At 43.9% G+C, this 14,455-nt stretch overlaps 2 protein-coding genes across 4 annotated transcripts in view; one reads left to right on the top strand and one right to left on the bottom strand.

The window, feature by feature from the left end:
- The window catches only part of MOGAT2 (monoacylglycerol O-acyltransferase 2), a 33,558-nt gene extending 23,993 nt beyond the window's left edge, over positions 1–9,565 (bottom strand). Inside the window, exon 1 of one of the 2 annotated variants that reach the window (XM_074372667.1) lies at positions 9,319–9,565. The gene's annotated coding sequence lies outside the window, so the exon portion shown is untranslated. The remainder of the gene's footprint in view (positions 1–9,318) is intronic. The other variant, XM_074372666.1, reaches the window with a different exon arrangement.
- Positions 9,458–14,455, top strand: part of MAP6 (microtubule associated protein 6) — a 65,759-nt gene continuing 60,761 nt past the window's right edge. Inside the window, exon 1 of one of the 2 annotated variants that reach the window (XM_074372659.1) lies at positions 9,458–11,036. In XM_074372659.1, the coding sequence (XP_074228760.1) occupies positions 10,129–11,036 (908 nt within the window). In that variant the 5' untranslated portion in view covers positions 9,458–10,128. The remainder of the gene's footprint in view (positions 11,037–14,455) is intronic. The other variant, XM_010973153.3, reaches the window with a different exon arrangement.

The raw sequence follows: 14,455 nt of genomic DNA, 5'->3' as shown, positions 1-14,455 counted from the left end.
TCCTGGACAGTTTCCTCTGGACATCCCACAAGCTCCTCAAGCCTACTGTGTTTGCATGATGCAAACTGACGTCAGCACATACCAAACATTGCTCCTCCTGCCTCCCCTGCCATTGGCCCAACCACCCACTCCTCTTGCAACTCAGGACTCTTCCTCCTCTTTCATTCTCCACATTTAATTGTTTAAAAATTCTGCTGTTTCGATCTTACACATGTCTCTCAAATCCATCTTCTTTCCTCCGTCTCCACTGCCTCTCCTGCAGGCCTGATCACCATTCTCTTCACCGGACCCTGCTACAGCCTCCTCCCTGGTCTTTCTGCTCTAAACAGCCCCTCCTCCACACACACAGCAGCAGCCAAAGGGAGATGCTAAAACCCGCATCTGAGCATGTTGCTCTCCTGGCTGGGGCAGAGTAGATGACGGATGGGCATTTTGGTCTCCTATGGGGAGTGAGTCAGCTGCCTTGCTCCTTGTCCTCCTCCAGTGTTTCCTAAGAGACCGTAACTCCTGAGGGCAGATGGCTCCCAGCGACACCCCTGCCAACTGAATTGTGGTACCTAGTTCCAGCAGGAAACCAGCAGCAGCTTCCTTCCTCTGTGGTCACTGCTTTACGCAAAGGGACCCTGTACTGCAAGGCTAGCAGAGGCCTTCTAAGGCCTTCACAGGCTGGCCAGCATCATGAACTGGTCATGACAAGCGAAATTAATGGTTCCTGCATCCAATACCATTTACTGCAGTAACAGTTTTGAAAAGGATTTTTATAATTTTGAGTTTTGTGAAGAATAAATTATTCATTTTATCTTGTAACTTGAGCTGAACTTTATTATAACTAAATAAGAATTTGTTTGTAGTGACTAGTTGGCATAATATTGCATTTGTAGACATTTAATTAAATATTCATTTTGAAGTTGCTGTTTTTCTGCTTGTGTTTTAGAGCCAATATCATTTTATTCTTAGGGATTAAATATTTTTATAAGCTCTTGAAAAGCTCTTGTGCCCCAAGCCATGAGGCCAGGAGATTATTAAAAGCTCCCTGGAACTCTGCAGAGGAGGCCTGGCTCCCCAAAGCGCTTAGGGCTGAGCTCACACCAGAGCTGAGTGGCTAGGGTGGGAGAGGCCCCAGCTCCTGGCATGCAGACTGAGCACCCTCTCCCACCTTTGCCTCGCACTTTTGGCCAATGCATTGCTGACTCAGACCTAGCTCTCTTGAAGTTCGGCTCCTCTAAGAACTTAAGGCCCTGAGCTTAAGTGGAGAGAGATCAGAGCTGATGACTCTCCCACACCTCAGTCTCCTTTCCAAGGCTCCATTTTTCACAACTCATGTCCCCAGCATCCCAAACTCACAGAGCTGTATGATGGAAAGAGAGGAGACTTTGGGGTCAGAAAGGCCTGGACTCATGCTGGTTTTCAGCCTTGAATTAGTTCCATGATTTCAGGCAAGTTATCTCCCTTCTCTGAGACCTGATTTCCTCATTCGCAAAATGAGTTGAATAATTCCAGCCCATGAGTTATTGTAAGGTTCAGACATGAAGCCACTAGCAAGATGCTTGGTGGTCTGTAGGCACTCAGTAAAGAGTAGTTTCCTTCCTTCTGGCCATTTCTGAACTCACACTCTCACCAGTCACTGAGTTTGGCACCCATCCTCTGGCTTCCTGCCCTTTTTAGGTGGTCCTTGCCACTAGGCTACCAGGATGCCAATCCTGTGTGAGGAAGGGGATGAGACATCTATTTGTGACATAGCTGATGGGTGCTGAACACAGTGGTGGGTGCTTTAAGAAGGTGACACTATCACCCTTTAAGGCCTGCATGATAAATATTTATCTTTTTCCCAGCAGGCTCTACTTCCCTTCCCCAACCTCAGTATCCCCAGTGCTCCCCCACTCAGCAGAGATGCAGAAGGCAAAATGTGGATCCTCCTACTGAGGTTACAAGCCACAGACCCCCATGTTCATCAAGTGAAAATAGATTCTAACTAAAAACTGCTTCCTCTGACCATTGCACTTGACCCTACTATTTAAGCCCAGCAGGAAGGCGAAGCTTTTAAAATAGAAAAAATATATAATCACTTCATTTCAGTGATCATCATGAAAGATTTTGACTCAGCAAACCAATTTAATGGATTGTAGCTAATGCATTTTCCTTGCAGAAAATGGATGGCCTGTGTCCAGCTTCCATCAAAACTGCATGTCATCTGTGCTTGGCATGCACGAGGTCCTGAGTTTGATCCACAGAAGCTCCCTTTAAAAAAAAAACTGCCCCCGAAAACTGCAGTCATCCTGCAAAAGATGGCAGCATAAACTTGGTCCCTTCTTCTGTTGTCCACCAAAACTTCATGTGGCTTTCTCATAACAAGAGGCAATGCCTCAAGAAATCCAAGTCAAATACTGCTCAACAAGCAAGAAGTAAGTTCTCTAAATTGTCTTCCAGTTGCCATCATCACCATCTTCTTCACTATCATCACCACCATTAACACCACTACCAGCACTACCATCACCACCATCATCATCACCACCACCACTACCAGCAGCAATAGCATCACCATCACCACAGTCACCACCACCAGTACCATCACCACTACTACCACCACCATAACTGCTACACCATTATCACCACCACTACTGTCAGCAGCATCACTACCACCAGTGTCATCACTACCATCTAGGCACTATCATCATCCTCAGCACTGAAAGATGCACTGGAAAGCTACAGTAATCAAGACAGTGTGGTATTAGCAAAGGAAGAGACAAACAGATCAATGGAACACAATAGAGAGACCCAAAATAGGCCCACATAAATATCATCAACTAATCTTAGACAAAGGAACAAAGGCAATACCATGGAGAAAAGACAGTCTTTTCAACAAGTGTTAGAAGAACTGGATGTCTATGTACAAACAAATAATTCTAGGCATAGACTTAACACCCTTTGCAAAAATAAACTCAAAATGGATCATAGACCTATATGTAAAATGCAAAACTATCAAACTTTTAGACAATAATGTAGGAGAAATCTAGGTGACCTTGAGTATGGCAATGACTTTTTAGATAGAACACCAAAGATATAATCCATGAAAGAAAAATTGATAAGATGGACTTCATTAAATTAAACACTTCTGCTTTTCAAAAGACACTGTCAAGAGAATGAGAAGACAAGCCACAGACCTAGAGAAAATATTTGCAAAAGGTTTATCTAAAGGGGAGAGGGTATAACTCAGTGGTAGAGTGCATGCGTAGCATGCACAAGGTCCTGGGTTCAATCCCCAGTACCTCCATTAAAATAAACAAACAAACAAACCAACAAACCTGATTACCTCCTCCCCTAAAAAAAATGGGCTGTTATGCAAAATGTACGGAGAACTCAACACAATAATAAGAAAACGAACAAATAGATTAATAAATAGATAAAAGGCCTGAGCAGATTCTTCCCCAGAGAAGATATGTAGTTGGCAAATCAGCATATGGAAAGATGCTCCACATCCTATCTCATTAGGGAAATGCAAATTAAAACAACAATGACATACCACTACACACCTGTTAGAATGGCCACAATCCAGAACACTGACATCACCAAATGCTGGCAAGGATGGGGAGTAACAGGGACTCTCATTCACTGCTGTTGGGATTGCAAAATGGTACAGTCACAGTGGAAGACAATTTGGCAGTTTTTTACAAAAGTAAACATACTCATTGTACAGTGCAATAATCTTAAAGTCATGCTTCTTCATATTTACTCAAATGACTTGCATGCCCAACAGAAACCTGCACAAGAATGTTTACAGCAGTTTTATTTATACTTGCCCAAATGGAGAAGCAACCAGGATTTCCTTCAGTAGCTGAATGGCTAAATGAATTGTGATACAACCAATGAAATATTACTTAGTGCTAAAAAGAAATGAGATATCAAGTCATGAAAAGACACGGAGGAATCTTAAATGCATATTACTAAATGAAAAAAGCCAATCTGAAAAGTCTACATACTGAATGATTCCATCTGTATGGTATTCTGAAAACGGCAAAATCATGGAGATAGTGAAAAGATCAATGGTTGCCAGGGGTTAGGGAGGAGGGAAGGATGAATGTGCAAAGGGCAGTGAGACTATTCTGTAGGATACTATAATGGTGGATTCATGTCATTATACATTTGTCAAAATCCATAGAGTGTAAAACACTAAGAGTGAACACTAGTGTAGACTATGGACTTTGAATGATGATGTGTCCATGTAGGTTCCTCAGACATAATAAATTTTCTGCTCTGGTGCAGGATGTTGATAGTGGGGGAGACTGTGTGGGTGCGGGGTGAGGGTATATGATAACTCTCTGTACTTTCTGCTCAATTTTGCTGTGAACCTGTAACTGTTCTAAAACAAAGTCTATTAAAAATACATGCATAAAACAGTCTATTTAAAATTTTAAAAGTTACCTCAATAGTTAGCACTTTGAGCAATGATAAATATTTATCATTTCCTGTAATGTCTGTGGGTCAGGAATTCAGGAATGGCTAGCTGGGTGCTTCTGCTTCAAGGTCTCACATGCAGTTGCAGTCAAGATGTCAGCCGGGGTTGCAGTTATTTGAAAGTCTGACTGGGGCTGGAGGAGCCACCTCTAATTTGGGCCACTCATATGGCTGATAGCAGGAGTCCTCGGTTCCTCATCATTTGGAACTGAGATTGTCTGAGTATCCTCACAACACAATGGCTGGTTTCCCCAGAGTGAGATCCAAGGGAGAGCAAGATGAAGCCTCAATGTCTTTTCTAACGTGGCTTCAAAAGTCACATGCCATCATTTTCACAGTATCTTGTTGGTTACACAGGTCAGCTCTAGGCAGTGTGGGAGAGGACCACCCAGAATTACACACACCAGGATGTCAAGATAATTATGAGCCATCTTGGAGGCTGGTACCGTGCAAGGTTTTCCAAATATGTCAGCAGAGAGTTATTCTTAGTATTTGCCTAGATGCTTTAAATCTTTGCTATATCTACAATTGTCCCTCCTACTATCCTAAAATTATTGATGTGTGTGATTTCTTTCTTGTCTGTTTTTTTGTTTGTTTGTTTCTAGATAAATCTGTTGGAGATTTTTCTCTTTTAGAGAGGCAGCTTTTGGTTTTTGACAGTCTTAAATATATGGTTATTTTCTATTTAACTATTTTGCTATTTTCTTTATTTTTTCCCCTTCTACTTAGTTTAGGTTTGGTGAACTATCTCTAACTTCTTGAGTCTAATCACTAGAGTATTTTTAATCTTTCTTTGTTTCTAAAGTATGTCTTTAGCTTATAAATTTCCTTACAAATATTGCTTTTAGCTACATACAATACACTTTGTTGTATAATGTTTTCATTTTCATTTAGTATTGAATATTTTCTTATATCCATTATAATTTTTTATAAACCCAAGAATTATTTAGAAATACTTTTTCTTTTTAATCTCTAAATATGTAAAAGTTTGTGATTATCTCATGTTAATGGCTTTTAATATCATTGTACTGTCATCATAATAAGTGATTTGTACCAGTCTTTGGGATTTATTTATATTTGTTTTGTAGCCTACTATGTGGTCAATTTTTCTATATTTCATGTAAGTTTGAAAAGAATGTGTTTTCTTTAATCATTGGATTCAGGGTCCATTATGTCAAGTTTATTAATTGTTTAAATCTTCTACATTCCTAACATCACTGTATGTTTGTTTTATCAGTTACTTAGAAATGTTTTTAGAAAATCTCTCTGATGATAATGAATTTGTGCATTTTTTCTTAAAATTCTACCATTTTGCTTTATATATTTTGAAGTTATATTGTTAGATGGAAACCATCATATATATATTTCTGTTGAATTGTTTCTTCTATTTTTATGTGATGACCATTTTTACCCCCAATAATGCCTTTTGTTTTAAGATCAATTTTGTCTTATAGTAATATAGTGGTTCCAACTTCCTTTTGGTTAGTGTTTACCTACTACATGTTCTCCATCACTTTTTCCCATAATTATGTGTCAGTATGTTTTAAATATGTCTCCTGTAAACAATGTATAGTTGCATTTTGCTTTGTTTTATGTTTTTCTCCAATTGACATTCTCTGTTTTTTAACTGGAAAGTTTTGATCATTAATGTTTACCTTGACCATTAATATAGTTGGACATATTCCTACCACCTTACATTTTATTTTCTATTTGCTATGTGGGTTTTTTTTGCTTATTTTTACCCTTTTTCTGTCCTTAATAAAGTTTTTTTATATTCCCCTTTTTTTCTTCAATGTGCATTTGTAAGTTAATAAACATTTTAGGTTATTAAGTTAGTCAATATTTCTTCTCTCCTCACAAACAAATAAGGACTTTAGGACTCTTTAACTCTGATCACTCCCTCCCATCTTACATGATTTTATTTTTCAGTATCTTGGTTCCACACTGTTTTCCTGTACCTCAAATTAATTTAAGCATGACCAGATCCACATGCTCAAATGACTAAAAGACTAAACCCCAGAGACCCCAGAGCCATGGTTCAAACAAGAGAGAAGTGTTTTTCTTTCTCACATATCAGTGCAGAAGCAAGCAGGTGGTCCACAGCTGCTGGGAGAATTCAGTCCTATGAAGTCATTCAAGATAGGTTTCCTCTATCTTGTTCTTTTACTCTCCCACACCTAGAGTTAAATCCCAGCACCAAAATATTCTTATCCACCATGTCATAGGCATCTTAACCCTCAGATGATAATTCACCTCTACCATGTCAGCATTCTACTCTCGGCAAGTGGGAAAGATGAAGTGGAACACAAGTAACTTCTTTTAAGGCAGTGATCTAGAAGTGTACATGAGTTTTCCTTACTGCCAGGGAGGTTGGAAAATGTCATCTCTGGTTGGGTGACCTAGAGCCCAACTAAAACTTGGAGGCTTCTGTTACTAAAGGGAAGAAGGAGAAAATGGGCTTAAGGGGAAATTGCAGTCTTCCACAGATATCATCAGAATCCTGTGTCCTCTTTAGATTGTCTCTGCATTTGCTTCACTCCTAGGCAGGCAGCCTCCCCTTTAGTGATGGCAAAGATGGTCACTAACAACATTAGCCTCATGGTCTCCCACTTAAGCAATTCAGTAAAAAAGAGAGTGGGTCTTCACAGACAGTCTCAGCTAAAGTCTATGATTTCCTCCAATTGGTCCAATGTGCCAGTCACTAAACTAGTCACTTTGGCCAGGGGGATGCAGTGTCCTGGCAAACAGGTGAACAGGTGTTGGTCACTTAGTTACCCCTGGAAGGTGGATTGAATAGGGCTAACCACACCCAAATCATATGGACTGAAATTAGAAAAGGGGTGGTCTCCAAAAGTCAAATAATGAAGTGTTATTATCATCAAAATTGATGCTGAGCAAGCCACATAACACATAACCATTAGACTTGACTATCCCATTGGGCCATTCGATGGTTCAAGGAGGTTGTACAATTGAACAGGTTTTTAAAAATCTAAGTAAATGAATGTAAAAGGTGATATTGACAATGAAGTTGCTTTGAGCAGTCCTACTTGGACTTCTGCTAGGAGAGCACCTACTCATTTGTCATTAGTCATTCATTCATTCACCTTGTGAATGAAATTTTGTTATACTGACCATATTCTTTGCTAATTTTTTATTTATGTACCTGTCTCTCAGTCCTCCCATAACACACCCCTCTAACTGAGGGCTCCCTGAGAGCTAGAATCCATCTATGTTCCACAGTGCCCAAGGCACAGAGTAGACATCTAAATTAAGGAAGGGTAAAGTCTCAATGACTCTCAGTGGCCCCCAACTCCAATTGCTAGCCTCTTATTTTATCTTTGGAAATCATTATTGGAAAGGTCAGCCAAAATCCCAAGGAGTTCTGCAGAAGCAGGGAGAGGAAGGGTCAGATCAGATTATGTTGTTTATAGAAATGTATCTCCTAATAACTGGAAAACAGTGCCAGGCATCATTTTATTTGTGTAACTTAAATCAAATTACCAGAGGCAAATACCCAAGTAGGAGGAAGTTCAGCAAATAATTGACTAATCAGAGCTGTCTTCTCATCCTGTTTGATTCTAAGGTTAAAAAAATAGCTGTATTTTGCAATCAATTCCCAATCTAAACACATAAATGAGTTTCTCTCCCAGAGACAAAAATGCCCCCAGCTTAGTTGATGCTGAAAACTGTCTATATTGGAGAGAAACAGAGCTGTAGGCCAGTGAATATAGCTAGGAGAAGGAAGTGGAAGACAATGAAGGAGACACAAATGCAAGGACATCAAGGAGACATCAAAAGGAGACACTTGTAAGAACAAGAGGTCTTCCTGGAGAAGGCATTCAAGTGGCTAGCCTGCTTGGGAAGCTCCACCTCTGGGTTTCCAGGGTGGGTCCTGTGAATACTAATAGCTACCATTTATTGAACTATTGCTATATTCCAGATGTTGTGGTAAGTACTTTTTAGTGATTATCTCATTTTAATTCTGAGAACAACCTTGCAAGTTGAGAATTCGCATTTCCATTCATAGATTCAACCACAGGAAGTTGCAGCAATATGCCCATGGCCATACTAAGGCATGCAAAAGCCAGGATTTAAATCCTCTGGGATCTGATTTGACTCAAATCTTCTACTCTGGGTCCTTAACTATCTTCCCAAAACCACTTTGAGGTAGCTATTATTTCCTCCATTCTATAGATGAGATGAGTATAGGAGACTGAGGTACAGGGATGACTCAACTTGCCCAAGTGACACAGGTAACAAGTATCAGAGCCAAAGCAGGAATGTCTGCCTCCAAAATATATATTCTGCCTCCCAAGAAGAAGAGCGAAGGCCAAGGGTCAAGAACACATCAGAAACCCACTGCATGTCAGGCCCTCCCCTTTCCCGGGATACTGTCTCCCTGTTTCTCATCCACCCCAACCTCCCCACATAGGCCCCTTTCAAGAATCTTCCTCTCACTGTCTCTCCTCCAGTGTGAAATCTGGGCTGATCAGGGACTGGGCAGTTCTTGGGAGGCTCTAAGACACCTCTTTCTCCAAGAGTCCCTTAGGAAGGGAACAGCAAGGTACCACCAGCCTGGGGATTCCCATCTCCACACATCTGAGTAAGGCCTGTGCGTAATACTGGCAAGTGCTTGGATGGGAAGCCAGGCAAAGGGGTTTAAATTCGGCCCAGAGACTTTGGCCAATAACAGGAGCTCCCCTTTTAAAACGCATCTATTCTGGGAGAGACATTTTACTAGAGGTTTCTTCCATTTTTTTTTAACTGAATCACACACACACACACACACACACACACACACACACACACACACACACACCCAGTACAAGGACAGCAAGTTATAAGAAGCCTGGGACTTGAACCCACCTAGGCCCCGGATTCTGCTGTTGCCTAGGAGCTGAAGAGGGAGGAGCTGCCAGATCCTAGGGAGGCGGGGAGAGAGGGCGAGTTCCCAGCAGCCCGCGGTGACGACAGCAGGTGATTTTTTTTTTCTTCTGCAGCGCGTTCTCTCACCATCTCTCCTGGATTTTTCCCCCACTCTGCTCAGCGGCAGAAAAGGGTGGGGCCGCTTCCTTGCAGCAGAGACGTCGGCAGCTGCAGCATCATTGGGAGCAGCGGCGGCGGCAGCAATGCTTGGTCTCTGTGAGAGGTGATCGCCTCAGAGTCCTGCTAGGTGGCTGGCTGCGACCGGACGCCGGCGGAAAGGAGAAGAGAGCTTCGTCTGTAGCCCCTGTAGCCACACTACCCAGCCCTTCCTCTGCGCCATGGCTTAAGCCCGCAGCCATCTCGGCTCTCGTCGCCTCGCTTGGACGGGGACTGCGCGCCGCCGCAGCCGCAGGGAGGGGCGCGTCCCAGACACCTTCGCCCAGGGATCTGGGGACGCCTTTTCTCGCTCCGCGGTGCTCTTAGCTGACCGCACTCCGAGACCTTTGCGGCGACTCCCGGAGGCGTTTGCAGTCGGAATCGAGGGACTTTACGGACTTTATCTCGGTGATATCTCTGCCCACTCGACCTTCCTGGGTGCTTTCTGAGGAAGGAGGGCGCGGTAGTTCAGGCCACAAAGGAAAATACGGTGGGAACCAGATTGGCCTGTCGAGGGCCAGGGGACTGAGAAAGATTAGAGTCTTGCTTTAGAATCCAGCAAAGAGAAGGAAAGCCAGCTCTGCAGCGAGCACCATGGCGTGGCCGTGCATCACACGCGCCTGCTGCATCGCCCGCTTCTGGAACCAGCTGGACAAGGCGGACATAGCGGTGCCGCTAGTTTTCACCAAATACTCGGAGGCCACCGAGCAAGCGGGTGCCCAGCCGCCGCACCAGCAGCCTGCGCAGCCGGCGCCCGCGCCCCCTTCGGCGCGCGCGGTCGCCATAGAAACTCAGCCGGCCCAAGGCGACGGGGATGCAGTTGCCCGGGCAACAGGGCAGGCGCCCGGGCCTGGCGGCGACCGCGAGGCGGGGGCCGCCTCAGGCCGCAGCGGGCCGGGCCCGGGCTCTGGCTATGGCTCCAGCTCCACTTCTGGCGCGGGCCCAGCGGACTCGGTGATGCGGCAGGACTACCGCGCTTGGAAGGTGCAGCGGCCCGAGCCGAGCTGCCGGCCGCGCAGCGAGTACCAGCCTTCCGACGCGCCCTTCGAGCGCGAGACCCAGTACCAGAAGGACTTCCGCGCCTGGCCGCTGCCGCGCCGCGGGGACCACCCGTGGATCCCCAAGCCCGTGCAGATCTCCACGTCCTCTCAGGCGGCGGCGCCTGTGCTTGGGACGCCACAGCGCCGGCCGCAGAGCCAGGAGCGCTGGCCGGCGCAGGCCGCTGCCGAGGCCCCGGAGCAGGAGGCGGCCCCTGGCGGAGCAGGTGTCCTTGCGGCCGGAAAGGCGTCCGGGGCGGACGAGCGCGACACACGCCGGAAGCCCGGTCCCGCCTGGATGTTGCGTCGTGCCGAGGGGCTGGGGTACGAGCAGATACAGCTGCCCGCAGCCCAGGCCCAGGTCCAGGCTGCGGGCCCAGAAGCGGGCAAAGGGCGTGCGGCGGCCGACGCCCTCAACAGGCAAATCCGCGAAGAGGTGGCGAGTGCGGTGAGCAGCTCCTACAGGTGAGACATGGCCGGCTGCTCAGGCCACGGGGCTGGTGGTCGTCCTTACCCACTCCCACAGATTCTCCTCATCACAGGGCTTGCTGTCAGCCTCCCCCTCCCATCCCAGACCACACCCATTCCCGCGCCCCAGCCCTGACCAACAGCTCTTTGGCTCTTTCTGAGGTAAAAGCTGTTAGTATTACCCATCCCAGCCTAACCAAGTCTTTCAGTTAACCACTTCAGCCATCCTTTCCCCATCCCCGCTCCACTCCAAGTCCCTGCCTGCGCAACAGAGACTTTTGCAATTTCTTCACCTCACTGGGTGCTTCCATTCTGCCGCACCCAGTCAACAGCTGCATTAGCCTGGATGTTGCCCCTTGCTGGCTCAGCTGCCACCCAGAGGCCTTGCTGAGTTCCCACTGGCCAAAGAAGAGTGACATGTCCTCCTTCCCTCCTCCCTAACCCAATTCACTTGGCCATTCATTCTTTCCCTGCTGTCTCTCTGTCCCTGGGAGACAGCCAAGCACCACACCCTTTTCTAGATTCCCTGCAGGGCCCTTATAGGGCACCCTCCTCCTTCACCCACTCAGGCTTTGAAGGCAGATTCCTTATCCCTTTTACTAGCCATGACACATTGGGCAAGTTTTTTTTTTTAACCTCTCTGGGCCTCAGGTTCTTATCTGTGAGATGTGATTGATAATAGATTCTTAGATTGTTCACACAGGTATTGATTTAATATTACTCAACGTATTTTGGGCACCTGCTATATGCTAGGCACTGAGCTAGACATTTAGAAGATTACATGAGATGATTCAGGAGGAGAAATATTCCTGGCACGTAGTAGGTAATCAGTATATCTTGGTTCCATTGAGAACTTCTGCATGATGCCTCATTATTCTGATTTACACTTCCTAGGTACTTCCCACCTACTCCCCTATTGATGCATCTCTTTTCTCATTTCCTTTCATGTTCTCCAGGTTCTTATTCTCTTACCACCAAGAACGCCCTCTTCAGCACGTTTAAATTTCCTTTAAATGAATGCCTTCAAGCAAGAGCGCATTTATTCTCTCTCTCTCTCCTTCTCTCTCTTTCTTGAATTCACCCTCTGCTGTAGCCTCTGCCCTTCCAGTCTGCTTTCTCACTCTTCATCCATTTAATATATATTTTTGAATGCTTAGCTTTCAGTCCTGCCCTTGTGTTTCGAACCAAAACAATTAGCTAACAGATCACCGTTGACTCTGAACATGTAACATTGGGCTTGGGGTCTCCGGGGAAGCAGATGTGCATGATGAGGAATTGAGCTAGAAGTGTTCAAAATGTGGTTTATGGGGTCCTTCATCAATGCCACAGGCAGTTGCCTTCTTCCTGCAGGAGGGTGTGGACAGGAGGACTGCAGAGTTTGTGTCTTTTGCCAAGATCTTGTATGTAGCCCTGTAACAGACTGATGTCCTTCCAGTGAATATGACAAACACTCCCTCTTGTGCTGAGGAACAAACAGCATTGATAGACATCCTCTCTTGTTAAGAAAAAATCTGCGCTCTGCTCAGGTTTTACCTCTGGAAAACAATAGCCAATGAAAAGGGGCAGCTAATCAATTGGCCCCTACTCCTTCCTGAATTCCACCTCCCACTTGGCATTTTTCTCTTAGTTTATTGTTATCCTGGCCACACTGGTCCCCCAGGAGTACACCAGTTCCTTTTGGATCAGGCAAGGACACAGATCCTTTTCCTTGGTTCTAGGTATGAGGAAGTGGAATTTTCACAATATCTTTATGCTACTACCAAAGAGGATCCAAAAGAAAAGAAAGGAAGCAAATAAGCAAGGAGAATTTTTTTAAAGCCAATTTATAGCTTTGTGATTCTGCCGTGGCTTTCTTGTTTGCAAGGCCCTATTTCATTTCCTAAGAACCGAGAACCCTAAGGTTGGCCTAACATCACAGATTTCTGGACTGGCCTTTTCATCATCCTACTCCCAGTCTGCCTCCCTGTGGCAAGTGGAACCTTACCACCTACCAGGCAGAATTTACCTCTTTTTATTTCCATATAGTCAATGCCAATCAAGAGAGATCCACATTCTCAAATCTTATTTGGTGATGCTACTCAGTTTATGTCTCCAGGTTGGTACAAATTGGCTTTGTCCATAAATGATTGGCCAGACAGTCAGGCAATAATCCACCCTTCAGACACATCTCACTCCAAATATTTTGAGTTGTACCTTTGTTCTGTGTAGCCTCTTCCCCCAAAACAACACCTTAACTGTGCAGTAAGGCATGCTTTATAGTTAGAAGTGATTGGATTGAATGGGGAGAGTGGGAGGCTATTCTCTTGTAGCTGGTGAGAATGATTATTTTTAATAGATATCAAAATTTCATCAACCTGTCAAGTGAAATCTCTACATACTTCAAAAAATATTTTTTTCTAATTTGGGTCTTCTGTAGAATTTAATTATGCAGATGACTTTGGGGTCAGCAGTTCCATTTTGCTGTATAATCAGAAGGGTTTTGAAACATTAGAAGAATGAATATGGCTGAGACGTCAATTTCTTTAATGGACAATTTAAGTGCATGACAAATTTGATGTGAAAGTTAATGCTATCTTTTGTTCCAGAAGAAAAATTAGCCAATAATAGGGAAATTCACTTTGGGTGAAAGTAGATATGAAGAAATAAGATAATTAATTAAATATACTATAAAGAAAAAATGCCTGGAAATTATAGATTTGTCTGGAACATTGATTTCCCCTCCCCCTCCAATTCTCTCACATTCTTTTCCTTTCTACGATTCTGAATATTTCCTGAATTTAAGTATGCTCCATGTCTTCTGTAGGTGAGCCCTACATCACCTTAGAAGCCAAGTTGGGCTTCATTTCATCAAAAATTTGATTGACAAACCCTTTCTTCTGTCATTCTATGGAAATCATGGTTGTTTACACCATGGTGACTAGTTCATCTCATGGGCTTTATAAATGACATCTGTAAAATGATCTGTAAAATGACATCAATGTGAGCAGTTTGCTTAAATAGAGAAAAGACTCACAATCCATCAGCTTAATATATTGGCATATAACATAAAAATACATTCAGCATCTAGTCATATAATGCTAATTAGTTTTCTTATGAAATATACAGTTGGTAGATAACATCGTGTCCTTTGACGCTATGGTTTTGAAAAACTTTCCCTGATCAACAGTTCATCTAATTCATATAACTGATCCACACTAGGTTGGGATTTTTGCATTCAAGTGGTACCTCTAAGGTTTCCTTAGAATTATTCACAATCATGATGTTGATTAATTTTCAGGACATTCATATTACATAAATGATACTATAAAACTGAGAAACATGTCTTTGTTATCACTTTTAATGTTAAGGATGGATTTCACTGGGCAGCCACTTATGAATTTAGACCTAGCATTCTTAATTAGAAAATAGATGAGTCA

This window comes from Camelus bactrianus, chromosome 10, assembly GCF_048773025.1.
Source record: "Camelus bactrianus isolate YW-2024 breed Bactrian camel chromosome 10, ASM4877302v1, whole genome shotgun sequence".
Taxonomy (NCBI): Eukaryota; Metazoa; Chordata; class Mammalia; order Artiodactyla; family Camelidae; genus Camelus; species Camelus bactrianus.
Note: the sequence above shows the minus strand (reverse complement) of the source record. Positions and strands in the feature narration are given on the sequence as shown.